General features: G+C 44.3%; 1 protein-coding gene across 1 annotated transcript in view; it reads left to right on the top strand.

Annotated features, from left to right (window-relative positions):
- Window positions 1-294: 294 nt before the first annotated feature.
- The window catches only part of LOC138356144 (macrophage mannose receptor 1-like), a 73,327-nt gene continuing 46,059 nt past the window's right edge, over window positions 295-27,562 (top strand). The window contains exon 1 of the mRNA XM_069311891.1: window positions 295-433. Coding sequence (XP_069167992.1) covers window positions 295-433 — 139 coding nt within the window. The remainder of the gene's footprint in view (window positions 434-27,562) is intronic.

The following is a 27,562-nucleotide window of genomic DNA, read 5'->3' as shown; positions in this document are numbered from 1 at the left end:
TAACACGAGGAAACATTTAATAACGCGAGGACAACAGATTATAACACGAGGACAACACGTAATAACGCAAGGTCAACAGCAAAAAACGCGAGGTCAACAGCTTATAACACGAGGACAACAGTTAATAACGCGAGGACAACAGCTAATAACGCGAGGACAACAGCTAATAACGCAAGGACAACAGTTAATACGCGAAGACACCAGATAATAACACGAGGTCAACGAGGCTGGGGGTGTGAAGGCTGGTTCTGTAACCAGTCATGTGAAGAAACGAAAAAAATTTATCTGGAACGTATGAAGGACTACGCCGCTAAATTAACAGTCTCTGAAAAAATTGAGCAGGTTGTTGCCGTTGAAGTTCACCGTGACCAAGGCCCCGAAGAGTCACCGAAACATAGCGAGGGCACCGTACAACCTGTGAGTGAGGATCATGGTAAAGAGATTAGTTCTTGCAGTACTGTTCCGGTCAGCTTTTCAGATCACTGTATGGTTGTGGTGAAGCTTGTTATTGACGATCAGGTTAAAGCGGGGACAGGGTCATGGAAGCTCAATTGCAGTCTGTTGCAGAGTAGAGATGTAATTGATAATTTTCAAGTATTGTGGGAACATCTGGTTGTGCAAAAACATAAGTTCAGATGTCTGTTGGAGTGGTGGGACATGTGTAAAGTTGCATGCAAAAGTTTCTTCGTGAAAGTATCCAAACGAAAGGCTGCTGAAAAATATGGTCTGTTAAACTTATTCCAACACAGACTAAAACAACTTTATGTAAAGCTCAATATGGGATTAGACAAGTATAAAGAAATTACCATTTTAAAAGACACAATTAACAAATTGAGGGATAAAATATCTGAAGGAGTCAATGTTCGCCTCCAGATTAATGATAGGATGTAAGGTGAAAAACTCTCTCCTTATTTGTTAAGTAAAGTCAAGAATAACAAGGGTACAGCACTTGTGACTAGTATTAAAGCAGGTGATGGGACGGATATGACAAATACGGATGGGATTGTATGTAATGTTCGAGGTGAATTAGAGAAATTGTACAAAAAAGTGAACGTAGACCAAAATATGTGGGAGTATTTCCTTGGAAAATGTACACGGGTTTTAACCCAGGATGACAACACGTCATTATTGGCAGATGTAGATAAGCAGCAAGTGTGGTGAGTGGTCAGAAGTTTAAAGAAAGGTAAATCACCTGGCTGTGATGGGTTCCCGGCGGAATTTTATTTCTATCTATGGGATGTCATTGGTAAAGACTTTGTACAAGTGGTGCAGTATAGCATACAGCATAGGAAGCTTAGCATGTCACAATCTCATGGGATTATTAAGATGATACCTAAAACGGGTGATTTGCATATTCTAACGAACTGGAGGCCACTTTCCCTACTAAACCAGGATTATAAAATAGTATCGAAACTGCTGGCAAATAGACTTAGGATTGCAATGGATAAAATTATATCAAAGGAACAGTTTTGTGGTGTGCCTGGAAGATCTATAATCAATTGTAATAATGTAATTAGGGATGTTGTGTATTATGTGTCTGAGAGTAATGTTCCTTCCTCCATGATAAACCTCGACTGGTCGAAAGCCTTTGACCGTGTTGATGTTCAGTTTGTATTAGAAATATTGGATAGGGTGGGAGTGGCACAAGAATTTATTGATTGGATCCGTATGCTTTATAAACAGTGTCGGAGCAGCGTCTGTATCAATGGAGTCTTAAGTAAACCTTTTTCAGTTGAACGATCTGTACGTCAGGGATGTCCCCTTTCAATGAGTTTGTATGTTATATTTCAAGAGCCACTGTACTTGGCAATAAAAAGCAATGACTTTATTGTTCCACCTCGTCTTCCTAATGCTATGACACTTCCTGTTGGTTATGCAGACGATACAACTATTTGTGTCGACAGAAGACTCGGTGGTGAATGTTCAGAATGAGTTAGACAACTTTGAACAAGCGACAGGTGCTGTTATTAACAAGAACAAAACGTGTATGATGGGGCTTGGCAGTTGGTGTAATAAGGTTAACTGGACAGGTTCATGGTTCAAGGTGGTGGAGTCTACTAAAGCTCTTGGGATTTGCTGGTGTAAAACATATGACACAACATTGGTTACGAATTGGCAAGTACTATGTGGGAATATAATAGTTGCAACGAATATGTTGTCAAATAGGAAATTGACCCTGTTTCAGAAGGCTGTAATAATCAATTGCAAAATTTTGTCTAAAGTGTGGTATTTGTCTCACAGCTTTCCCATAGACAAGAAAAGTGCTATAGAGATTGACAAAACTATTTTTAGATATGTATGGTATGGTAGATACCAACCAATTAAACGAACTACCCTATGTAAAGGTAAGAAAAACGGTGGTATAGGAATACTGAATGTGTACCATAAGTCATTGGCAATCTTATGTGTTACCTTTAGAAAGGAGATAATGCAGAGGGATAGTGTAAATGCACTAGGACATTACTATTGTAAATTACGTGTTAGCTATTTGATACATATGCCAGAGTATACTGACCTTGCCTTTATTTCACCGCACTTTTATTCATGTGCAATTGATGTTCTCAGGCGAATTTGTAATATTGAAGGTTTTTTAATGATGAACAGTAAACAAGTGTATGATGTCATACTACCAAATATAGTTCCTAGAGTAGAGGAGGCATATCCACTCTTTAGCTGGCAAGTAATATGGGCAAACCATCATGTTAAATTTATTGCCCCAAAACAACGTGAGCTGTTGTATCGCTATTTTCATGAGAGCCTTCCTACTAATGATAAATTGTTGATGTTGGGCATTAAGGACAACAATAGGTGTGACCAATGTACTGAAATTGAAAATAATATGCATATATTTTATTTCTGTAAACAGAAAGTTGTTCTTGTAAACTGGATTAGAGACACTCTTAAAGCTTTATGTGAACCAAGTATTAGAGTGGAGTTAATGAGGATTTCAATGTTTCATATTGACATAAAATGCAAGAAAATTAGGAATACAATAATTATGTTACTTTCTGATTACATTTTTTGTGTGTGGATAGGCAGGCTGGAAGGTTACTCAGTAGACAAAATATTGAAGTTCTTGCGAGGCAGGATCAGGTATAACATTTGGGGTTTAAGGCTCATGCTCGGTGATGATATGGAAAATTTGTTTACTGAGAATTATATAAAATATATATAAATGTAATAATTTCCCTTGTATTTTAATGTAAATTTATTCTCCAATTTTTGTAAATCGTTTATTGGTAAATAAGTATAACATTCAGTTTTTTCTAAAGATCTTGTTCTGAACTACTGAAACGCTTGTTCACTAAGAATTGTAATGTATAATTGCCTTGTAAGACTTATGTATATGTAATTTATATTGTATTTTTTTAAATAGAGATAAAAAAAAAATCTATAATATCCAGACTGTTCTACTTTCCAGCGCTGTGTACGAGATGGGTCACATCGGTGGAATTAAGACGCTTGTTCCCTCATCTAGACTTCTTCTCCAGACTATATGGCTTGGCCTCCTAAGCATACTAATTAAAATGAGTATTTTATGAAGGTTTGATAACCGTATCAAACTACAGGGAAGATAATGAGGAATGTATAGAGACTTAGTGAGTGAGATATAGATATGGATACATAGGTAGATAGATAGTCAGGTAGATATATAGATAAATAGATTGATAGATATAGTGTAGGTGTGTGTAGTGGGGCTCAAACACATTACACTTTCCCACTCAAAACTACTTACAACCTGACTGGTTTCTCCGGCTAGGCGCACGATCAACCTATATATATATATATATATATATATATATATATATATATATATATATATATATATATATATATATATATATATATATATATATGCGAACAAGCCTGAATGGTCCCCAGGACAATATGCAACTGAAAACTCACACCCCAGAAGTGACTCGAACCCATACTCCCAGAAGCAACGCAACTGGTATGTACAAGACGCCTTAATCCACTTGACCATCACGACCGGACATAATGAGGTGATAGCCGAGGCTATTTGAACCACCCCACCGCCGGCACTCGGATAGTAATCTTGGGCATAGCATTTTACCAAATCACCTCATTCTTTGGGGCGCACGTGAGGAACACAAATGCGAACAAGCCTGAATGGTCCCCAGGACAATATGCAACTGAAAACTCACACCCCAGAAGTGACTCGAACCCATACTCCCAGAAGCAACGCAACTGGTATGTACAAGACGCCTTAATCCACTTGACCATCACGACCGGACATAATGAGGTGATAGCCGAGGCTATTTGAACCACCCCACCGCCGGCACTCGGATAGTAATCTTGGGCATAGCATTTTACCAAATCACCTCATTCTTTGGGGCGCACGTGAGGAACACAAATGCGAACAAGCCTGAATGGTCCCCAGGACAATATGCAACTGAAAACTCACACCCCAGAAGTGACTCGAACCCATACTCCCAGAAGCAACGCAACTGGTATGTACAAGACGCCTTAATCCACTTGACCATCACGACCGGACATAATGAGGTGATAGCCGAGGCTATTTGAACCACCCCACCGCCGGCACTCGGATAGTAATCTTGGGCATAGCATTTTACCAAATCACCTGGTACATACCAGTCTTGTACATACCAGTTGCGTTGCTTCTGGGAGTATGGGTTCGAGTCACTTCTGGGGTGTGAGTTTTCAGTTGCATATTGTCCTGGGGACCATTCAGGCTTGTTCGCATTTGTGTTCCTCACGTGCGCCCCAAAGAATGAGGTGATTTCGTAAAATGCTATGCCCAAGATTACTATCCGAGTGCCGGCGGTGGGGTGGTTCAAATAGCCTCGGCTATCACCTCATTATGTCCGGTCGTGATGGTCAAGTGGATTAAGGCGTCTTGTACATACCAGTTGCGTTGCTTCTGGGAGTATGGGTTCGAGTCACTTCTGGGGTGTGAGTTTTCAGTTGCATATTGTCCTGGGGACCATTCAGGCTTGTTCGCATTTGTGTTCCTCACGTGCGCCCCAAAGAATGAGGTGATTTGGTAAAATGCTATGCCCAAGATTACTATCCGAGTGCCGGCGGTGGGGTGGTTCAAATAGCCTCGGCTATCACCTCATTATGTCCGGTCGTGATGGTCAAGTGGATTAAGGCGTCTTGTACATACCAGTTGCGTTGCTTCTGGGAGTATGGGTTCGAGTCACTTCTGGGGTGTGAGTTTTCAGTTGCATATTGTCCTGGGGACCATTCAGGCTTGTTCGCATTTGTGTTCCTCACGTGCGCCCCAAAGAATGAGGTGATTTGGTAAAATGCTATGCCCAAGATTACTATCCGAGTGCCGGCGGTGGGGTGGTTCAAATAGCCTCGGCTATCACCTCATTATGTCCGGTCGTGATGGTCAAGTGGATTAAGGCGTCTTGTACATACCAGTTGCGTTGCTTCTGGGAGTATGGGTTCGAGTCACTTCTGGGGTGTGAGTTTTCAGTTATATATATATATATATATATATATATATATATATATATATATATATATATATATATATATATATATATATATATATATATATATATATATATATATATATATGTCGTACCTAGTAGCCAGAACTCACTTCTCAACCTACTATGCACGGCCCGATTTGCTTAATAAGCTAACTTTTCATGAATTAATTGTTTTTCGACTATCTAACCTACCTAACCTAACCTAACCTAACTTTTTCGGCTACCTAACCCAACCTAACCTATAAAGATAGGTTAGGTTAGGTTAGGTAGGGTTGGTTAGGTTCGGTCATATATCTACGTTAATTTTAACTCCAATAAAAAAAAATTGACCTCATACATAATGAAATGGGTAGCTTTATCATTTCATAAGAAAAAAATTAGAGAAAATATATTAATTCAGGAAACTTGGCTTATTAGGCAAATCGGGCCTTGCATAGTAGGCCGAGAATTGCGTTCTGGCTACTAGGTACGACATATATATATATATATATGTCGTACCTAGTAGCCAGAACGCAATTCTCGGCCTACTATGCAAGGCCCAATTTGCCTAATAAGCCAAGTTTTCCTGAAATAATATATTTTCTCTAATTTTTTTCTTATGAAATGATAAAGCTACCCATTTCATTATGTATGAGGTCAATTTTTTTTTATTGGAGTTAAAATTAACATAGATATATGACCGAACCTAACCAACCCTACCTAACCTAACCTAACCTATCTTTATAGGTTATGTTAGGTTAGGTAGCAGAACCTAACAGAATAAATGACCCCTCTCTTGCTCTGGTGCTCTTGGGAGGTGTTGATCTTTGGGGTATTTAAATACTCCGAAATTACCATCTCTTTTAAGGGTCTGAGTAGGTGGTGGAGAGGGTTAAGGTGTACCTGTTATGCCAGTTGCTGGAAGGCTTCTGTGCTGGCTAGGGTTCGAGTCTCCTGGTGGGAAAGTGTTCTAAAGTTGTATACTTGACTCTCGTGTTTAGGAGAGTTGTGCCTTAAGCAGAGACACTGTGTCTTCCCATATTACAGGGACTTGATGAAATTAACGTATAAATGACCCCTCACTTGCTCTGGTGCTCTTGGGAGGTGTTGATCTTTGGGGTATTTAAATACTCCGAAATTACCATCTCTTTTAAGGGTCTGAGCAGGTGGTGGAGAGGGTTAAGGCGTACCTGTTATGCCAGTTGCTGGAAGGCTTCTGTGCTGGCTAGGGTTCGAGTCTCCTGGTGGGAAAGTGTTCTAAAGTTGTATACTTGACTCTCGTGTTTAGGAGAGTTGTGCCTTAAGCAGAGACACTGTGTCTTCCCATATTAACAGGGACTTGATGAAATTAACGTCTAAATGACCCCTCACTTGCTCTGGTGCTCTTGGGAGGTGTTGATCTTTGGGGTATTTAAATACTCCGAAATTACCATCTCTTTTAAGGGTCTGAGCAGGTGGTGGAGAGGGTTAAGGCGTACCTGTTATGCCAGTTGCTGGAAGGCTTCTGTGCTGGCTAGGGTTCGAGTCTCCTGGTGGGAAAGTGTTCTAAAGTTGTATACTTGACTCTCGTGTTTAGGAGAGTTGTGCCTGAAGCAGAGACACTGTGTCTTCCCATATTAACAGGGACTTGATGAAATTAACGTATAAATGACCCCTCACTTGCTCTGGTGCTCTTGGGAGGTGTTGATCTTTGGGGTATTTAAATACTCCGAAATTACCATCTCTTTTAAGGGTCTGAGCAGGTGGTGGAGAGGGTTAAGGCGTACCTGTTATGCCAGTTGCTGGAAGGCTTCTGTGCTGGCTAGGGTTCGAGTCTCCTGGTGGGAAAGTGTTCTAAAGTTGTATACTTGACTCTCGTGTTTAGGAGAGTTGTGCCTTAAGCAGAGACACTGTGTCTTCCCATATTAACAGGGACTAGATGAAATTAACGTATAAATGACCCCTCACTTGCTCTGGTGCTCTTGGGAGGTGTTGATCTTTGGGGTATTTAAATACTCCGAAATTACCATCTCTTTTAAGGGTCTGAGCAGGTGGTGGAGAGGGTTAAGGCGTACCTGTTATGCCAGTTGCTGGAAGGCTTCTGTGCTGGCTAGGGTTCGAGTCTCCTGGTGGGAAAGTGTTCTAAAGTTGTATACTTGACTCTCGTGTTTAGGAGAGTTGTGCCTTAAGCAGAGACACTGTGTCTTCCCATATTAACAGGGACTTGATGAAATTAACGTATAAATGACCCCTCACTTGCTCTGGTGCTCTTGGGAGGTGTTGATCTTTGGGGTATTTAAATACTCCGAAATTACCATCTCTTTTAAGGGTCTGAGCAGGTGGTGGAGAGGGTTAAGGCGTACCTGTTATGCCAGTTGCTGGAAGGCTTCTGTGCTGGCTAGGGTTCGAGTCTCCTGGTGGGAAAGTGTTCTAAAGTTGTATACTCTACTCTCGTGTTTAGGAGAGTTGTGTCTGAAGCAGAGACACTGTGTCTTCCCATATTAACAGGGACTTGATGAAATTAACGTATAAATGACCCCTCACTTGCTCTGGTGCTCTTGGGAGATGTTGATCTTTGGGGTATTTAAATACTCCGAAATTACCATCTCTTTTAAGGGTCTGAGCAGGTGGTGGAGAGGGTTAAGGCGTACCTGTTATGCCAGTTGCTGGAAGGCTTCTGTGCTGGCTAGGGTTCGAGTCTCCTGGTGGGAAAGTGTTCTAAAGTTGTATACTTGACTCTCGTGTTTAGGAGAGTTGTGCCTTAAGCAGAGACACTGTGTCTTCCCATATTAACAGGGACTTGATGAAATTAACGTATAAATGACCCCTCACTTGCTCTGGTGCTCTTGGGAGGTGTTGATCTTTGGGGTATTTAAATACTCCGAAATTACCATCTCTTTTAAGGGTCTGAGCAGGTGGTGGAGAGGGTTAAGGCGTACCTGTTATGCCAGTTGCTGGAAGGCTTCTGTGCTGGCTAGGGTTCGGGTCTCCTGGTGGGAAAGTGTTCTAAAGTTGTATACTTGACTCTCGTGTTTAGGAGAGTTGTGCCTTAAGCAGAGACACTGTGTCTTCCCATATTAACAGGGACTTGATGAAATTAACGTATAAATGACCCCTCACTTGCTCTGGTGCTCTTGGGAGGTGTTGATCTTTGGGGTATTTAAATACTCCGAAATTACCATCTCTTTTAAGGGTCTGAGCAGGTGGTGGAGAGGGTTAAGGCGTACCTGTTATGCAAGTTGCTGGAAGGCTTCTGTGCTGGCTAGGGTTCGAGTCTCCTGGTGGGAAAGTGTTCTAAAGTTGTATACTTGACTCTCGTGTTTAGGAGAGTTGTGCCTTAAGCAGAGACACTGTGTCTTCCCATATTAACAGGGACATGATGAAATTAACGTATAAATGACCCCTCACTTGCTCTGGTGCTCTTGGGAGGTGTTGATCTTTGGGGTATTTAAATACTCCGAAATTACCATCTCTTTTAAGGGTCTGAGCAGGTGGTGGAGAGGGTTAAGGCGTACCTGTTATGCCAGTTGCTGGAAGGCTTCTGTGCTGGCTAGGGTTCGAGTCTCCTGGTGGGAAAGTGTTCTAAAGTTGTATACTTGACTCTCGTGTTTAGGAGAGTTGTGCCTTAAGCAGAGACACTGTATCTTCCCATATTAACAGGGACTTGATGAAATTAATGTATAAATGACCCCTCACTTGCTCTGGTGCTCTTGGGAGGTGTTGATCTTTGGGGTATTTAAATACTCAGAAATTACCATCTCTTTTAAGGGTCTGAGCAGGTGGTGGAGAGAGTTAAGGCGTACCTGTTATGCCAGTTGCTGGAAGGCTTCTGTGCTGGCTAGGGTTCGAGTCTCCTGGTGGGAAAGTGTTCTAAAGTTGTATACTTGACTCTCGTGTTTAGGAGAGTTGTGCCTTAAGCAGAGACACTGTGTCTTCCCATATTAACAGGGACTTGATGAAATTAACGTATAAATGACCCCTCACTTGCTCTGGTGCTCTTGGGAGGTGTTGATCTTTGGGGTATTTAAATACTCCGAAATTACCATCTCTTTTAAGGGTCTGAGCAGGTGGTGGAGAGGGTTAAGGCGTACCTGTTATGCCAGTTGCTGGAAGGCTTCTGTGCTGGCTAGGGTTCGAGTCTCCTGGTGGGAAAGTGTTCTAAAGTTGTATACTTGACTCTCGTGTTTAGGAGAGTTGTGCCTTAAGCAGAGACACTGTGTCTTCCCATATTAACAGGGACTTGATGAAATTAACGTATAAATGACCCCTCACTTGCTCTGGTGCTCTTGGGAGGTGTTGATCTTTGGGGTATTTAAATACCCCGAAATTACCATCTCTTTTAAAGGTCTGAGCAGATGGTGGAGAAGGTTAAGGCGTACCTGTTATGCCAGTTGCTGGAAGGCTTCTGTGCTGGCTATGGTTCGAGTCTCCTGGTGGGAAAGTGTTCTAAAGTTGTATACTTGACTCTCTTGTTTAGGAGAGTTGTGCCTTAAGCAGAGACACTGTGTCTTCCCATATTAACAGGGACTTGATGAAATTAACGTATAAATGACCCCTCACTTGCTCTGGTGCTCTTGGGAGGTGTTGATCTTTGGGGTATTTAAATACTCCGAAATTACCATCTCTTTTAAGGGTCTGAGCAGGTGGTGGAGAGGGTTAAGGCGTACCTGTTATGCCAGTTGCTGGAAGGCGTCTGTGCTGGCTAGGGTTCGAGTCTCCTGGTGGGAAAGTGTTCTAAAGTTGTATACTTGACTCTCGTGTTTAGGAGAGTTGTGCCTTAAGCAGAGACACCGTGTCTTCCCATATTAACATGGACTTGATGAAATTAACGTATAAATGACCCCTCACTTGCTCTGGTGCTCTTGGGAGGTGTTGATCTTTGGGGTATTTAAATACTCCGAAATTACCATCTCTTTTAAGGGTCTGAGCAGGTGGTGGAGAGGGTTAAGGCGTACCTGTTATGCCATTTGCTGTAAGGCTTCTGTGCTGGCTAGGGTTCGAGTCTCCTGGTGGGAAAGTGTTCTAAAGTTGTATACTTGACTCTCGTGTTTAGGAGAGTTGTGCCTTAAGCAGAGACACTGTGTCTTCCCATATTAACAGGGACTTGATGAAATTTACGTATAAATGACCCCTCACTTGCTCTGGTGCTCTTGGGAGGTGTTGATCTTTGGGGTATTTAAATACTCCGAAATTACCATCTCTTTTAAAGGTCTGAGCAGGTGGTGGAGAGGGTTAAGGCGTACCTGTTATGCCAGTTGCTGGAAGGCTTCTGTGCTGGCTAGGGTTCGAGTCTCCTGGTGGGAAAGTGTTCTAAAGTTGTATACTTGACTCTCGTGTTTAGGAGAGTTGTGCCTTAAGCAGAGACACTGTGTCTTCCCATATTAACAGGGACTTGATGAAATTAACGTATAAATGACCCCTCACTTGCTCTGGTGCTCTTGGGAGGTGTTGATCTTTGGGGTATTTAAATACTCCGAAATTACCATCTCTTTTAAGGGTCTGAGCAGGTGGTGGAGAGGGTTAAGGCGTACCTGTTATGCAAGTTGCTGGAAGGCTTCTGTGCTGGCTAGGGTTCGAGTCTCCTGGTGGGAAAGTGTTCTAAAGTTGTATACTTGACTCTCGTGTTTAGGAGAGTTGTGCCTTAAGCAGAGACACTATGTCTTCCCATATTAACAGGGACTTGATGAAATTAACGTATAAATGACCCCTCACTTGCTCTGGTGCTCTTGGGAGGTGTTGATCTTTGGGGTATTTAAATACTCCGAAATTACCATCTCTTTTAAGGGTCTGAGCAGGTGGTGGAGAGGGTTAAGGCGTACCTGTTATGCCAGTTGCTGGAAGGCTTCTGTGCTGGCTAGGGTTCGGGTCTCCTGGTGGGAAAGTGTTCTAAAGTTGTATACTTGACTCTCGTGTTTAGGAGAGTTGTGCCTTAAGCAGAGACACTGTGTCTTCCCATATTAACAGGGACTTGATGAAATTAACGTATAAATGACCCCTCACTTGCTCTGGTGCTCTTGGGAGGTGTTGATCTTTGGGGTATTTAAATACTCCGAAATTACCATCTCTTTTAAGGGTCTGAGCAGGTGGTGGAGAGGGTTAAGGCGTAACTGTTATGCCAGTTGCTGGAAGGCTTCTGTGCTGGCTAGGGTTCGAGTCTCCTGGTGGGAAAGTGTTCTAAAGTTGTATACTTGACTCTCGTGTTTAGGAGAGTTGTGCCTTAAGCAGAGACACTGTGTCTTCCCATATTAACAGGGACTTGATGAAATTAACGTATAAATGACCCCTCACTTGCTCTGGTGCTCTTGGGAGGTGTTGATCTTTGGGGTATTTAAATACTCCGAAATTACCATCTCTTTTAAGGGTCTGAGCAGGTGGTGGAGAGGGTTAAGGCGTACCTGTTATGCCAGTTGCTGGAAGGCTTCTGTGCTGGCTAGGGTTCGAGTCTCCTGGTGGGAAAGTGTTCTAAAGTTGTATACTTGACTCTCGTGTTTAGGAGAGTTGTGCCTTAAGCAGAGACACTGTGTCTTCCCATATTAACAGGGACTTGATGAAATTAACGTATAAATGACCCCTCACTTGCTCTGGTGCTCTTGGGAGGTGTTGATCTTTGGGGTATTTAAATACTCCGAAATTACCATCTCTTTTAACCCTTAAACTGCGCAACGCGCCTGCAGGCTCACGTCTGGTTTGCGCAACGCGCCTCCGGGTATTTGTATTTTTCACGTTCCATTCAAAACTCCCGCGGCTACATGGGGTTCACATCAGCTTCCTCAGGGCTCTTGTAAACAGACGCCATCTTTAAAAAAAATCGTGGTCCACATTCCCGGGTGTGGGAGCCTCAGTAGTGTGTGAGCAACCAAGGCTGGCGCTCGCAGCATGAGCGCACAGCACTGCTGTTCAGCATGTGACCACAGCATCGCCTAATAATGCCAAAATATATATATAACTTGTATTATTTAGCTATGATAGTGTTATATTAGAGCCTGAGTGTGATAATGACTGGGTACAATGTTCAAATATCAGTGATTCAATGCTGTTCACGATGTTCACAGCGCTAACCACAGCATTATTTCGTTCATCTAGGAATCTTCAAATGATTTCTAAGGTTCTTTTTCAAAATAAACGTGTGGTCAATTATTCATTTACAGGAATTAGTGACCAGGATTGTGATAATAGCAGGATTGTGGTTATAATTAGCGTTGTGCGTAGTATTGTGGAAGGAGGAATTTTGATGAGGGAGGGCGAGAATTGAGAGCCTCATTGTGTGTGTGTGGCTGCCACTCTTGTTTTGCTCACCATACTAGCTTATTGGTTCGCTATGGGCAACACATATGTACATGGGTATATATAGTGTGTGTATATAGTGTAAGAACAGCAACAGGAGAATGTTGAGAGGAGCTATTTCGGTGAGGGAGGTGACGTAATCGTAGCGTCGTCTGCTGTGTGATTTTTCATGCAGTGTATGGTGGCCACTGTACTGTTTGGACACAATACCGGCTTACTTGCATAGTTCTGGTAAATAAAACATGTAGATAGGTATATAGAACATGTGTAATAAGAACTATAATAATATGGTGGGAGGAACAATGTTGGCGAGTAAGATGTTGGAGTGAGGGAGACTGGCTGGGTGTGGCTGCTCTCACTCGAGGTGTTCTGAATGTGTTCATGGTCAAATGCTCCTATTGGCCCATACGAGGCAGCTGCTATTGGCCCATACGAGGCAGCTGCTATTGGCCCATACGAGGCAGCTGCTATTGGCCCATACAAGGCAGCTGCTATTGGCCCATACAAGGCAGCTGCTATTTGGCCCATACGCGGCAGCTGCTATTTGGCCCATACGAGGCAGCTGCTATTGGCCCATACGAGGCAGCTGCTATTGGCCCATACGAGGCAACTGCTATTGGCCAATACGAGGCAGCTGCTATTGGCCCATACGAGGCAGCTGCTATTGGCCCATACGGGGCAGCTGCTGTTGGCCAATACGAGGCAACTGCTATTGGCCCATACGAGGCAGCTGCTATTGGCCCATACGAGGCAACTGCTATTGGCCAATACGAGGCAGCTGCTATTGGCCCATACGAGGCAGCTGCTGTTGGCCCATACGGGGCAGCTGCTGTTGGCCCATACGAGGCAGCTGATATTGGCCCATACGAGGCAGCTGCTATTGGCCCATATGAAACAGCTGCTACGCGGTGTTCTGAATGTGTTGATGGTGAATGTATATAGTGTGTGACAGTGTATAGTGTGTAAATAGATTGTATATATACACAAATTAGCATGATACATAGTAAATATGTGCTGCATATGTGCGCACAAGTTTCATGCACGTAACACAGTGTCTACGGACAGTACGGATGTTGTACTGCGATATTATAGTGTACGTGTTCATTATACATTGGATTGGCACATAAAAACAATGAAAATGTATTTGGAAAGGTGCGCAAAAAATGAACGAAAATATATTCGCGGCAACTCGCGCACCCCGCCCCGAGCGCCCCACCGCCCCCGAGAGCTTACGGCACGGGCGCACGGGGAATGATGACGTCACGCCCCAACTTCCGGACCCCATAGCAGCCAAAGTAAGTACAATTTCGACTTTTTTTTTACATACCCATACTGAGGGAAGGGTTTTTGACACTTTAAAAAGAAAAAAGAATTTTTTCCAGAGAATTTATTTCCTGCGCACTGCGGGGGTGTCACATTTGGAGGCAACGCAGTTAAGGGGTTAAGGGTCTGAGCAGGTGGTGGAGAGGGTTAAGGCGTACCTGTTATGCCAGTTGCTGGAAGGCTTCTGTGCTGGCTAGGGTTCGAGTCTCCTGGTGGGAAAGTGTTCTAAAGTTGTATACTTGACTCTCGTGTTTAGGAGAGTTGTGCCTTAAGCAGAGACACTGTGTCTTCCCATATTAACAGGGACTTGATGAAATTAACGTATAAATGACCCCTCACTTGCTCTGGTGCTCTTGGGAGGTGTTGATCTTTGGGGTATTTAAATACCCCGAAATTACCATCTCTTTTAAAGGTCTGAGCAGATGGTGGAGAGGGTTAAGGCGTACCTGTTATGCCAGTTGCTGGAAGGCTTCTGTGCTGGCTATGGTTCGAGTCTCCTGGTGGGAAAGTGTTCTAAAGTTGTATACTTGACTCTCTTGTTTAGGAGAGTTGTGCCTTAAGCAGAGACACTGTGTCTTCCCATATTAACAGGGACTTGATGAAATTAACGTATAAATGACCCCTCACTTGCTCTGGTGCTCTTGGGAGGTGTTGATCTTTGGGGTATTTAAATACTCCGAAATTACCATCTCTTTTAAGGGTCTGAGCAGGTGGTGGAGAGGGTTAAGGCGTACCTGTTATGCCAGTTGCTGGAAGGCGTCTGTGCTGGCTAGGGTTCGAGTCTCCTGGTGGGAAAGTGTTCTAAAGTTGTATACTTGACTCTCGTGTTTAGGAGAGTTGTGCCTTAAGCAGAGACACCGTGTCTTCCCATATTAACATGGACTTGATGAAATTAACGTATAAATGACCCCTCACTTGCTCTGGTGCTCTTGGGAGGTGTTGATCTTTGGGGTATTTAAATACTCCGAAATTACCATCTCTTTTAAGGGTCTGAGCAGGTGGTGGAGAGGGTTAAGGCGTACCTGTTATGCCAGTTGCTGGAAGGCTTCTGTGCTGGCTAGGGTTCGAGTCTCCTGGTGGGAAAGTGTTCTAAAGTTGTATACTTGACTCTCGTGTTTAGGAGAGTTGTGCCTTAAGCAGAGACACTGTGTCTTCCCATATTAACAGGGACTTGATGAAATTAACGTATAAATGACCCCTCACTTGCTCTGGTGCTCTTGGGAGGTGTTGATCTTTGGGGTATTTAAATACTCCGAAATTACCATCTCTTTTAAGGGTCTGAGCAGGTGGTGGAGAGGGTTAAGGCGTACCTGTTATGCCAGTTGCTGGAAGGCTTCTGTGCTGGCTAGGGTTCGAGTCTCCTGGTGGGAAAGTGTTCTAAAGTTGTATACTTGACTCTCGTGTTTAGGAGAGTTGTGCCTTAAGCAGAGACACTGTGTCTTCCCATATTAACAGGGACCTGATGAAATTAACGTATAAATGACCCCTCACTTGCTCTGGTGCTCTTGGGAGGTGTTGATCTTTGGGGTATTTAAATACCCCGAAATTACCATCTCTTTTAAAGGTCTGAGCAGATGGTGGAGAGGGTTAAGGCGTACCTGTTATGCCAGTTGCTGGAAGGCTTCTGTGCTGGCTATGGTTCGAGTCTCCTGGTGGGAAAGTGTTCTAAAGTTGTATACTTGACTCTCTTGTTTAGGAGAGTTGTGCCTTAAGCAGAGACACTGTGTCTTCCCATATTAACAGGGACTTGATGAAATTAACGTATAAATGACCCCTCACTTGCTCTGGTGCTCTTGGGAGGTGTTGATCTTTGGGGTATTTAAATACTCCGAAATTACCATCTCTTTTAAGGGTCTGAGCAGGTGGTGGAGAGTGTTAAGGCGTACCTGTTATGCCAGTTGCTGGAAGGCGTCTGTGCTGGCTAGGGTTCGAGTCTCCTGGTGGGAAAGTGTTCTAAAGTTGTATACTTGACTCTCGTGTTTAGGAGAGTTGTGCCTTAAGCAGAGACACCGTGTCTTCCCATATTAACATGGACTTGATGAAATTAACGTATAAATGACCCCTCACTTGCTCTGGTGCTCTTGGGAGGTGTTGATCTTTGGGGTATTTAAATACTCCGAAATTACCATCTCTTTTAAGGGTCTGAGCAGGTGGTGGAGAGGGTTAAGGCGTACCTGTTATGCCAGTTGCTGGAAGGCTTCTGTGCTGGCTAGGGTTCGAGTCTCCTGGTGGGAAAGTGTTCTAAAGTTGTATACTTGACTCTCGTGTTTAGGAGAGTTGTGCCTTAAGCAGAGACACTGTGTCTTCCCATATTAACAGGGACTTGATGAAATTAACGTATAAATGACCCCTCACTTGCTCTGGTGCTCTTGGGAGGTGTTGATCTTTGGGGTATTTAAATACTCCGAAATTACCATCTCTTTTAAGGGTCTGAGCAGGTGGTGGAGAGGGTTAAGGCGTACCTGTTATGCCAGTTGCTGGAAGGCTTCTGTGCTGGCTAGGGTTCGAGTCTCCTGGTGGGAAAGTGTTCTAAAGTTGTATACTTGACTCTCGTGTTTAGGAGAGTTGTGCCTTAAGCAGAGACACTGTGTCTTCCCATATTAACAGGGACCTGATGAAATTAACGTATAAATGACCCCTCACTTGCTCTGGTGCTCTTGGGAGGTGTTGATCTTTGGGGTATTTAAATACCCCGAAATTACCATCTCTTTTAAAGGTCTGAGCAGATGGTGGAGAGGGTTAAGGCGTACCTGTTATGCCAGTTGCTGGAAGGCTTCTGTGCTGGCTATGGTTCGAGTCTCCTGGTGGGAAAGTGTTCTAAAGTTGTATACTTGACTCTCTTGTTTAGGAGAGTTGTGCCTTAAGCAGAGACACCGTGTCTTCCCATATTAACAGGGACTTGATGAAATTAACGTATAAATGACCCCTCACTTGCTCTGGTGCTCTTGGGAGGTGTTGATCTTTGGGGTATTTAAATACTCCGAAATTACCATCTCTTTTAAGGGTCTGAGCAGGTGGTGGAGAGGGTTAAGGCGTACCTGTTATGCCAGTTGCTGGAAGGCGTCTGTGCTGGCTAGGGTTCGAGTCTCCTGGTGGGAAAGTGTTCTAAAGTTGTATACTTGACTCTCGTGTTTAGGAGAGTTGTGCCTTAAGCAGAGACACCGTGTCTTCCCATATTAACATGGACTTGATGAAATTAACGTATAAATGACCCCTCACTTGCTCTGGTGCTCTTGGGAGGTGTTGATCTTTGGGGTATTTAAATACTCCGAAATTACCATCTCTTTTAAGGGTCTGAGCAGGTGGTGGAGAGGGTTAAGGCGTACCTGTTATGCCATTTGCTGTAAGGCTTCTGTGCTGGCTAGGGTTCGAGTCTCCTGGTGGGAAAGTGTTCTAAAGTTGTATACTTGACTCTCGTGTTTAGGAGAGTTGTGCCTTAAGCAGAGACACTGTGTCTTCCCATATTAACAGGGACTTGATGAAATTTACGTATAAATGACCCCTCACTTGCTCTGGTGCTCTTGGGAGGTGTTGATCTTTGGGGTATTTAAATACTCCGAAATTACCATCTCTTTTAAAGGTCTGAGCAGGTGGTGGAGAGGGTTAAGGCGTACCTGTTATGCCAGTTGCTGGAAGGCTTCTGTGCTGGCTAGGGTTGGAGTCTCCTGGTGGGAAAGTGTTCTAAAGTTGTATACTTGACTCTCGTGTTTAGGAGAGTTGTGCCTTAAGCAGAGACACTATGTCTTCCCATATTAACAGGGACTTGATGAAATTAACGTATAAATGACCCTTCACTTGCTCTGGTGCTCTTGGGAGGTGTTGATCTTTGGGGTATTTAAATACTCCGAAATTACCATCTCTTTTAAGGGTCTGAGCAGGTGGTGGAGAGGGTTAAGGCGTACCTGTTATGCCAGTTGCTGGAACTCTTCTGTGCTGGCTAGGGTTCGAGTCTCCTGGTGGGAAAGTGTTCTAAAGTTGTATACTTGACTCTCGTGTTTAGGAGAGTTGTGCCTTAAGCAGAGACACTGTGTCTTCCCATATTAACAGGGACTTGATGAAATTAACGTATAAATGACCCCTCACTTGCTCTGGTGCTCTTGGGAGGTGTTGATCTTTGGGGTATTTAAATACTCCGAAATTACCATCTCTTTTAAAGGTCTGAGCAGGTGGTGGAGAGGGTTAAGGCGTACCTGTTATGCCAGTTGCTGGAAGGCTTCTGTGCTGGCTAGGGTTCGAGTCTCCTGGTGGGAAAGTGTTCTAAAGTTGTATACTTGACTCTCGTGTTTAGGAGAGTTGTGCCTTAAGCAGAGACACTGTGTCTTCCCATATTAACAGGGACTTGATGAAATTAACGTATAAATGACCCCTCACTTGCTCTAGTGCTCTTGGGAGGTGTTGATCTTTGGGGTATTTAAATACTCTGAAATTACCATCTCTTTTAAGGGTCTGAGCAGGTGGTGGAGAGGGTTAAGGCGTACCTGTTATGCCAGTTGCTGGAAGGCTTCTGTGCTGGCTAGGGTTCGAGTCTCCTGGTGGGAAAGTGTTCTAAAGTTGTATACTTGACTCTCGTGTTTAGGAGAGTTGTGCCTTAAGCAGAGACACTGTGTCTTCCCATATTAACAGAGACTTGATGAAATTAACGTATAAATGACCCCTCACTTGCTCTGGTGCTCTTGGGAGGTGTTGATCTTTGGGGTATTTAAATACTCCGAAATTACCATCTCTTTTAAAGGTCTGAGCAGGTGGTGGAGAGGGTTAAGGCGTACCTGTTATGCCAGTTGCTGGAAGGCTTCTGTGCTGGCTAGGGTTTGAGTCTCCTTGTGGGAAAGTGTTCTAAAGTTGTATACTTGACTCTCGTGTTTAGGAGAGTTGTGCCTTAAGCAGAGACACCGTGTCTTCCCATATTAACAGGGACTTGATGAAATTAACGTATGAATGACCCCTCACTTGCTCTGGTGCTCTTGGGAGGTGTTGATCTTTGGGGTATTTAAATACTCCGAAATTACCATCTCTTTTAAGGGTCTGAGCAGGTGGTGGAGAGGGTTAAGGCGTACCTGTTATGCCAGTTGCTGGAAGGCTTCTGTGCTGGCTAGGGTTCGAGTCTCCTGGTGGGAAAGTGATCTAAAGTTGTATACTTGACTCTCGTGTTTAGGAATGTTGTGCCTTAAGCAGAGACACTGTGTCTTCCCATATTAACAGGGACTTGATGAAATTAACGTATAAATGACCCCTCACTTGCTCTGGTGCTCTTGGGAGGTGTTGATCTTTGGGGTATTTAAATACTCCGAAATTACCATCTCTTTTAAGGGTCTGAGCAGGTGGTGGAGAGGGTTAAGGCGTACCTGTTATGCCAGTTGCTGGAAGGCTTCTGTGCTGGCTAGGGTTCGAGTCTCCTGGTGGGAAAGTGTTCTAAAGTTGTATACTTGACTCTCGTGTTTAGGAGAGTTGTGCCTTAAGCAGAGACACTGTGTCTTCCCATATTAACAGGGACTTGATGAAATTAACGTATAAATGACCCCTCACTTGCTCTGGTGCTCTTGGGAGGTGTTGATCTTTGGGGTATTTAAATACTCCGAAACTACCATCTCTTTTAAGGGTCTGAGCAGGTGGTGGAGAGGGTTAAGGCGTACCTGTTATGCCAGTTGCTGGAAGGCTTCTGTGCTGGCTAGGGTTCGAGTCTCCTGGTGGGAAAGTGTTCTAAAGTTGTATACTTGACTCTCGTGTTTAGGAGAGTTGTGCCTGAAGCAGAGACACTGTGTCTTCCCATATTAACAGGGACTTGATGAAATTAACGTATAAATGACCCCTCACTTGCTCTGGTGCTCTTGGGAGGTGTTGATCTTTGGGGTATTTAAATACTCCGAAATTACCATCTCTTTTAAGGGTCTGAGCAGGTGGTGGAGAGGGTTAAGGCGTACCTGTTATGCCAGTTGCTGGAAGGCTTCTGTGCTGGCTAGGGTTCGAGTCTCCTGGTGGGAAAGTGTTCTAAAGTTGTATACTTGACTCTCGTGTTTAGGAGAGTTGTGCCTTAAGCAGAGACACTGTGTCTTCCCATATTAACAGGGACTTGATGAAATTAACGTATAAATGACCCCTCACTTGCTCTGGTGCTCTTGGGAGGTGTTGATCTTTGGGGTATTTAAATACTCCGAAATTACCATCTCTTTTAAGGGTCTGAGCAGGTGGTGGAGAGGGTTAAGGCGTACCTGTTATGCCAGTTGCTGGAAGGCTTCTGTGCTGGCTAGGGTTCGAGTCTCCTGGTGGGAAAGTGTTCTAAAGTTGTATACTTGACTCTCGTGTTTAGGAGAGTTGTGCCTTAAGCAGAGACACTGTGTCTTCCCATATTAACAGGGACTTGATGAAATTAACGTATAAATGACCCCTCACTTGCTCTGGTGCTCTTGGGAGGTGTTGATCTTTGGGGTATTTAAATACTCCGAAATTACCATCTCTTTTAAGGGTCTGAGCAGGTGGTGGAGAGGGTTAAGGCGTACCTGTTATGCCAGTTGCTGGAAGGCTTCTGTGCTGGCTAGGGTTCGAGTCTCCTGGTGGGAAAGTGTTCTAAAGTTGTATACTCTACTCTCGTGTTTAGGAGAGTTGTGTCTGAAGCAGAGACACTGTGTCTTCCCATATTAACAGGGACTTGATGAAATTAACGTATAAATGACCCCTCACTTGCTCTGGTGCTCTTGGGAGATGTTGATCTTTGGGGTATTTAAATACTCCGAAATTACCATCTCTTTTAAGGGTCTGAGCAGGTGGTGGAGAGGGTTAAGGCGTACCTGTTATGCCAGTTGCTGGAAGGCTTCTGTGCTGGCTAGGGTTCGAGTCTCCTGGTGGGAAAGTGTTCTAAAGTTGTATACTTGACTCTCGTGTTTAGGAGAGTTGTGCCTTAAGCAGAGACACTGTGTCTTCCCATATTAACAGGGACTTGATGAAATTAACGTATAAATGACCCCTCACTTGCTCTGGTGCTCTTGGGAGGTGTTGATCTTTGGGGTATTTAAATACTCCGAAATTACCATCTCTTTTAAGGGTCTGAGCAGGTGGTGGAGAGGGTTAAGGCGTACCTGTTATGCCAGTTGTTGGAAGGCTTCTGTGCTGGCTAGGGTTCGGGTCTCCTGGTGGGAAAGTGTTCTAAAGTTGTATACTTGACTCTCGTGTTTAGGAGAGTTGTGCCTTAAGCAGAGACACTGTGTCTTCCCATATTAACAGGGACTTGATGAAATTAACGTATAAATGACCCCTCACTTGCTCTGGTGCTCTTGGGAGGTGTTGATCTTTGGGGTATTTAAATACTCCGAAATTACCATCTCTTTTAAGGGTCTGAGCAGGTGGTGGAGAGGGTTAAGGCGTACCTGTTATGCCAGTTGCTGGAAGGCTTCTGTGCTGGCTAGGGTTCGAGTCTCCTGGTGGGAAAGTGATCTAAAGTTGTATACTTGACTCTCGTGTTTAGGAATGTTGTGCCTTAAGCAGAGACACTGTGTCTTCCCATATTAACAGGGACTTGATGAAATTAACGTATAAATGACCCCTCACTTGCTCTGGTGCTCTTGGGAGGTGTTGATCTTTGGGGTATTTAAATACTCCGAAATTACCATCTCTTTTAAGGGTCTGAGCAGGTGGTGGAGAGGGTTAAGGCGTACCTGTTATGCCAGTTGCTGGAAGGCTTCTGTGCTGGCTAGGGTTCGAGTCTCCTGGTGGGAAAGTGTTCTAAAGTTGTATACTTGACTCTCGTGTTTAGGAGAGTTGTGCCTTAAGCAGAGACACTGTGTCTTCCCATATTAACAGGGACTTGATGAAATTAACGTATAAATGACCCCTCACTTGCTCTGGTGCTCTTGGGAGGTGTTGATCTTTGGGGTATTTAAATACTCCGAAACTACCATCTCTTTTAAGGGTCTGAGCAGGTGGTGGAGAGGGTTAAGGCGTACCTGTTATGCCAGTTGCTGGAAGGCTTCTGTGCTGGCTAGGGTTCGAGTCTCCTGGTGGGAAAGTGTTCTAAAGTTGTATACTTGACTCTCGTGTTTAGGAGAGTTGTGCCTGAAGCAGAGACACTGTGTCTTCCCATATTAACAGGGACTTGATGAAATTAACGTATAAATGACCCCTCACTTGCTCTGGTGCTCTTGGGAGGTGTTGATCTTTGGGGTATTTAAATACTCCGAAATTACCATCTCTTTTAAGGGTCTGAGCAGGTGGTGGAGAGGGTTAAGGCGTACCTGTTATGCCAGTTGCTGGAAGGCTTCTGTGCTGGCTAGGGTTCGAGTCTCCTGGTGGGAAAGTGTTCTAAAGTTGTATACTTGACTCTCGTGTTTAGGAGAGTTGTGCCTTAAGCAGAGACACTGTGTCTTCCCATATTAACAGGGACTTGATGAAATTAACGTATAAATGACCCCTCACTTGCTCTGGTGCTCTTGGGAGGTGTTGATCTTTGGGGTATTTAAATACTCCGAAATTACCATCTCTTTTAAGGGTCTGAGCAGGTGGTGGAGAGGGTTAAGGCGTACCTGTTATGCCAGTTGCTGGAAGGCTTCTGTGCTGGCTAGGGTTCGAGTCTCCTGGTGGGAAAGTGTTCTAAAGTTGTATACTTGACTCTCGTGTTTAGGAGAGTTGTGCCTTAAGCAGAGACACTGTGTCTTCCCATATTAACAGGGACTTGATGAAATTAACGTATAAATGACCCCTCACTTGCTCTGGTGCTCTTGGGAGGTGTTGATCTTTGGGGTATTTAAATACTCCGAAATTACCATCTCTTTTAAGGGTCTGAGCAGGTGGTGGAGAGGGTTAAGGCGTACCTGTTATGCCAGTTGCTGGAAGGCTTCTGTGCTGGCTAGGGTTCGAGTCTCCTGGTGGGAAAGTGTTCTAAAGTTGTATACTCTACTCTCGTGTTTAGGAGAGTTGTGTCTGAAGCAGAGACACTGTGTCTTCCCATATTAACAGGGACTTGATGAAATTAACGTATAAATGACCCCTCACTTGCTCTGGTGCTCTTGGGAGATGTTGATCTTTGGGGTATTTAAATACTCCGAAATTACCATCTCTTTTAAGGGTCTGAGCAGGTGGTGGAGAGGGTTAAGGCGTACCTGTTATGCCAGTTGCTGGAAGGCTTCTGTGCTGGCTAGGGTTCGAGTCTCCTGGTGGGAAAGTGTTCTAAAGTTGTATACTTGACTCTCGTGTTTAGGAGAGTTGTGCCTTAAGCAGAGACACTGTGTCTTCCCATATTAACAGGGACTTGATGAAATTAACGTATAAATGACCCCTCACTTGCTCTGGTGCTCTTGGGAGGTGTTGATCTTTGGGGTATTTAAATACTCCGAAATTACCATCTCTTTTAAGGGTCTGAGCAGGTGGTGGAGAGGGTTAAGGCGTACCTGTTATGCCAGTTGTTGGAAGGCTTCTGTGCTGGCTAGGGTTCGGGTCTCCTGGTGGGAAAGTGTTCTAAAGTTGTATACTTGACTCTCGTGTTTAGGAGAGTTGTGCCTTAAGCAGAGACACTGTGTCTTCCCATATTAACAGGGACTTGATGAAATTAACGTATAAATGACCCCTCACTTGCTCTGGTGCTCTTGGGAGGTGTTGATCTTTGGGGTATTTAAATACTCCGAAATTACCATCTCTTTTAAGGGTCTGAGCAGGTGGTGGAGAGGGTTAAGGCGTACCTGTTATGCCAGTTGCTGGAAGGCTTCTGTGCTGGCTAGGGTTCGAGTCTCCTGGTGGGAAAGTGTTCTAAAGTTGTATACTTGACTCTCGTGTTTAGGAGAGTTGTGCCTTAAGCAGAGACACTGTGTCTTCCCATATTAACAGGGACTTGATGAAATTAACGTATAAATGACCCCTCACTTGCTCTGGTGCTCTTGGGAGGTGTTGATCTTTGGGGTATTTAAATACTCCGAAATTACCATCTCTTTTAAGGGTCTGAGCAGGTGGTGGAGAGGGTTAAGGCGTACCTGTTATGCCAGTTGCTGGAAGGCTTCTGTGCTGGCTAGGGTTCGAGTCTCCTGGTGGGAAAGTGTTCTAAAGTTGTATACTTGACTCTCGTGTTTAGGAGAGTTGTGCCTTAAGCAGAGACACTGTGTCTTCCCATATTAACAGGGACTTGATGAAATTAACGTATAAATGACCCCTCACTTGCTCTGGTGCTCTTGGGAGGTGTTGATCTTTGGGGTATTTAAATACTCAGAAATTACCATCTCTTTTAAGGGTCTGAGCAGGTGGTGGAGAGAGTTAAGGCGTACCTGTTATGCCAGTTGCTGGAAGGCTTCTGTGCTGGCTAGGGTTCGAGTCTCCTGGTGGGAAAGTGTTCTAAAGTTGTATACTTGACTCTCGTGTTTAGGAGAGTTGTGCCTTAAGCAGAGACACTGTGTCTTCCCATATTAACAGGGACTTGATGAAATTAACGTATAAATGACCCCTCACTTGCTCTGGTGCTCTTGGGAGGTGTTGATCTTTGGGGTATTTAAATACTCCGAAATTACCATCTCTTTTAAGGGTCTGAGCAGGTGGTGGAGAGGGTTAAGGCGTACCTGTTATGCCAGTTGCTGGAAGGCTTCTGTGCTGGCTAGGGTTCGAGTCTCCTGGTGGGAAAGTGTTCTAAAGTTGTATACTTGACTCTCGTGTTTAGGAGAGTTGTGCCTTAAGCAGAGACACTGTGTCTTCCCATATTAACAGGGACTTGATGAAATTAACGTATAAATGACCCCTCACTTGCTCTGGTGCTCTTGGGAGGTGTTGATCTTTGGGGTATTTAAATACCCCGAAATTACCATCTCTTTTAAAGGTCTGAGCAGATGGTGGAGAGGTTTAAGGCGTACCTGTTATGCCAGTTGCTGGAAGGCTTCTGTGCTGGCTATGGTTCGAGTCTCCTGGTGGGAAAGTGTTCTAAAGTTGTATACTTGACTCTCTTGTTTAGGAGAGTTGTGCCTTAAGCAGAGACACTGTGTCTTCCCATATTAACAGGGACTTGATGAAATTAACGTATAAATGACCCCTCACTTGCTCTGGTGCTCTTGGGAGGTGTTGATCTTTGGGGTATTTAAATACTCCGAAATTACCATCTCTTTTAAGGGTCTGAGCAGGTGGTGGAGAGGGTTAAGGCGTACCTGTTATGCCAGTTGCTGGAAGGCGTCTGTGCTGGCTAGGGTTCGAGTCTCCTGGTGGGAAAGTGTTCTAAAGTTGTATACTTGACTCTCGTGTTTAGGAGAGTTGTGCCTTAAGCAGAGACACCGTGTCTTCCCATATTAACATGGACTTGATGAAATTAACGTATAAATGACCCCTCACTTGCTCTGGTGCTCTTGGGAGGTGTTGATCTTTGGGGTATTTAAATACTCCGAAATTACCATCTCTTTTAAGGGTCTGAGCAGGTGGTGGAGAGGGTTAAGGCGTACCTGTTATGCCATTTGCTGTAAGGCTTCTGTGCTGGCTAGGGTTCGAGTCTCCTGGTGGGAAAGTGTTCTAAAGTTGTATACTTGACTCTCGTGTTTAGGAGAGTTGTGCCTTAAGCAGAGACACTGTGTCTTCCCATATTAACAGGGACTTGATGAAATTTACGTATAAATGACCCCTCACTTGCTCTGGTGCTCTTGGGAGGTGTTGATCTTTGGGGTATTTAAATACTCCGAAATTACCATCTCTTTTAAAGGTCTGAGCAGGTGGTGGAGAGGGTTAAGGCGTACCTGTTATGCCAGTTGCTGGAAGGCTTCTGTGCTGGCTAGGGTTCGAGTCTCCTGGTGGGAAAGTGTTCTAAAGTTGTATACTTGACTCTCGTGTTTAGGAGAGTTGTGCCTTAAGCAGAGACACCGTGTCTTCCCATATTAACAGGGACTTGATGAAATTAACGTATAAATGACCCCTCACTTGCTCTGGTGCTCTTGGGAGGTGTTGATCTTTGGGGTATTTAAATACTCCGAAATTACCATCTCTTTTAAGGGTCTGAGCAGGTGGTGGAGAGGGTTAAGGCGTACCTGTTATGCAAGTTGCTGGAAGGCTTCTGTGCTGGCTAGGGTTCGAGTCTCCTGGTGGGAAAGTGTTCTAAAGTTGTATACTTGACTCTCGTGTTTAGGAGAGTTGTGCCTTAAGCAGAGACACTATGTCTTCCCATATTAACAGGGACTTGATGAAATTAACGTATAAATGACCCCTCACTTGCTCTGGTGCTCTTGGGAGGTGTTGATCTTTGGGGTATTTAAATACTCCGAAATTACCATCTCTTTTAAGGGTCTGAGCAGGTGGTGGAGAGGGTTAAGGCGTACCTGTTATGCCAGTTGCTGGAACTCTTCTGTGCTGGCTAGGGTTCGAGTCTCCTGGTGGGAAAGTGTTCTAAAGTTGTATACTTGACTCTCGTGTTTAGGAGAGTTGTGCCTTAAGCAGAGACACTGTGTCTTCCCATATTAACAGGGACTTGATGAAATTAACGTATAAATGACCCCTCACTTGCTCTGGTGCTCTTGGGAGGTGTTGATCTTTGGGGTATTTAAATACTCCGAAATTACCATCTCTTTTAAAGGTCTGAGCAGGTGGTGGAGTGGGTTAAGGCGTACCTGTTATGCCAGTTGCTGGAAGGCTTCTGTGCTGGCTAGGGTTCGAGTCTCCTGGTGGGAAAGTGTTCTAAAGTTGTATACTTGACTCTCGTGTTTAGGAGAGTTGTGCCTTAAGCAGAGACACTGTGTCTTCCCATATTAACAGGGACTTGATGAAATTAACGTATAAATGACCCCTCACTTGCTCTAGTGCTCTTGGGAGGTGTTGATCTTTGGGGTATTTAAATACTCCGAAATTACCATCTCTTTTAAGGGTCTGAGCAGGTGGTGGAGAGGGTTAAGGCGTACCTGTTATGCCAGTTGCTGGAAGGCTTCTGTGCTGGCTAGGGTTCGAGTCTCCTGGTGGGAAAGTGTTCTAAAGTTGTATACTTGACTCTCGTGTTTAGGAGAGTTGTGCCTTAAGCAGAGACACTGTGTCTTCCCATATTAACAGGGACTTGATGAAATTAACGTATAAATGACCCCTCACTTGCTCTGGTGCTCTTGGGAGGTGTTGATCTTTGGGGTATTTAAATACTCCGAAATTACCATCTCTTTTAAAGGTCTGAGCAGGTGGTGGAGAGGGTTAAGGCGTACCTGTTATGCCAGTTGCTGGAAGGCTTCTGTGCTGGCTAGGGTTTGAGTCTCCTGGTGGGAAAGTGTTCTAAAGTTGTATACTTGACTCTCGTGTTTAGGAGAGTTGTGCCTTAAGCAGAGACACCGTGTCTTCCCATATTAACAGGGACTTGATGAAATTAACGTATGAATGACCCCTCACTTGCTCTGGTGCTCTTGGGAGGTGTTGATCTTTGGGGTATTTAAATACTCCGAAATTACCATCTCTTTTAACGGTCTGAGCAGGTGGTGGAGAGGGTTAAGGCGTATCTGTTATGCCAGTTGCTGGAAGGCTTCTGTGCTGGCTAGGGTTCGAGTCTCCTGGTGGGAAAGTGTTCTAAAGTTGTATACTTGACTCTCGTGTTTAGGAGAGTT

The sequence above is a fragment of the Procambarus clarkii genome, chromosome 70 (genome assembly GCF_040958095.1).
Source record: "Procambarus clarkii isolate CNS0578487 chromosome 70, FALCON_Pclarkii_2.0, whole genome shotgun sequence".
Classification (NCBI taxonomy): Eukaryota; Metazoa; Arthropoda; class Malacostraca; order Decapoda; family Cambaridae; genus Procambarus; species Procambarus clarkii.
Note: the sequence above shows the minus strand (reverse complement) of the source record. Positions and strands in the feature narration are given on the sequence as shown.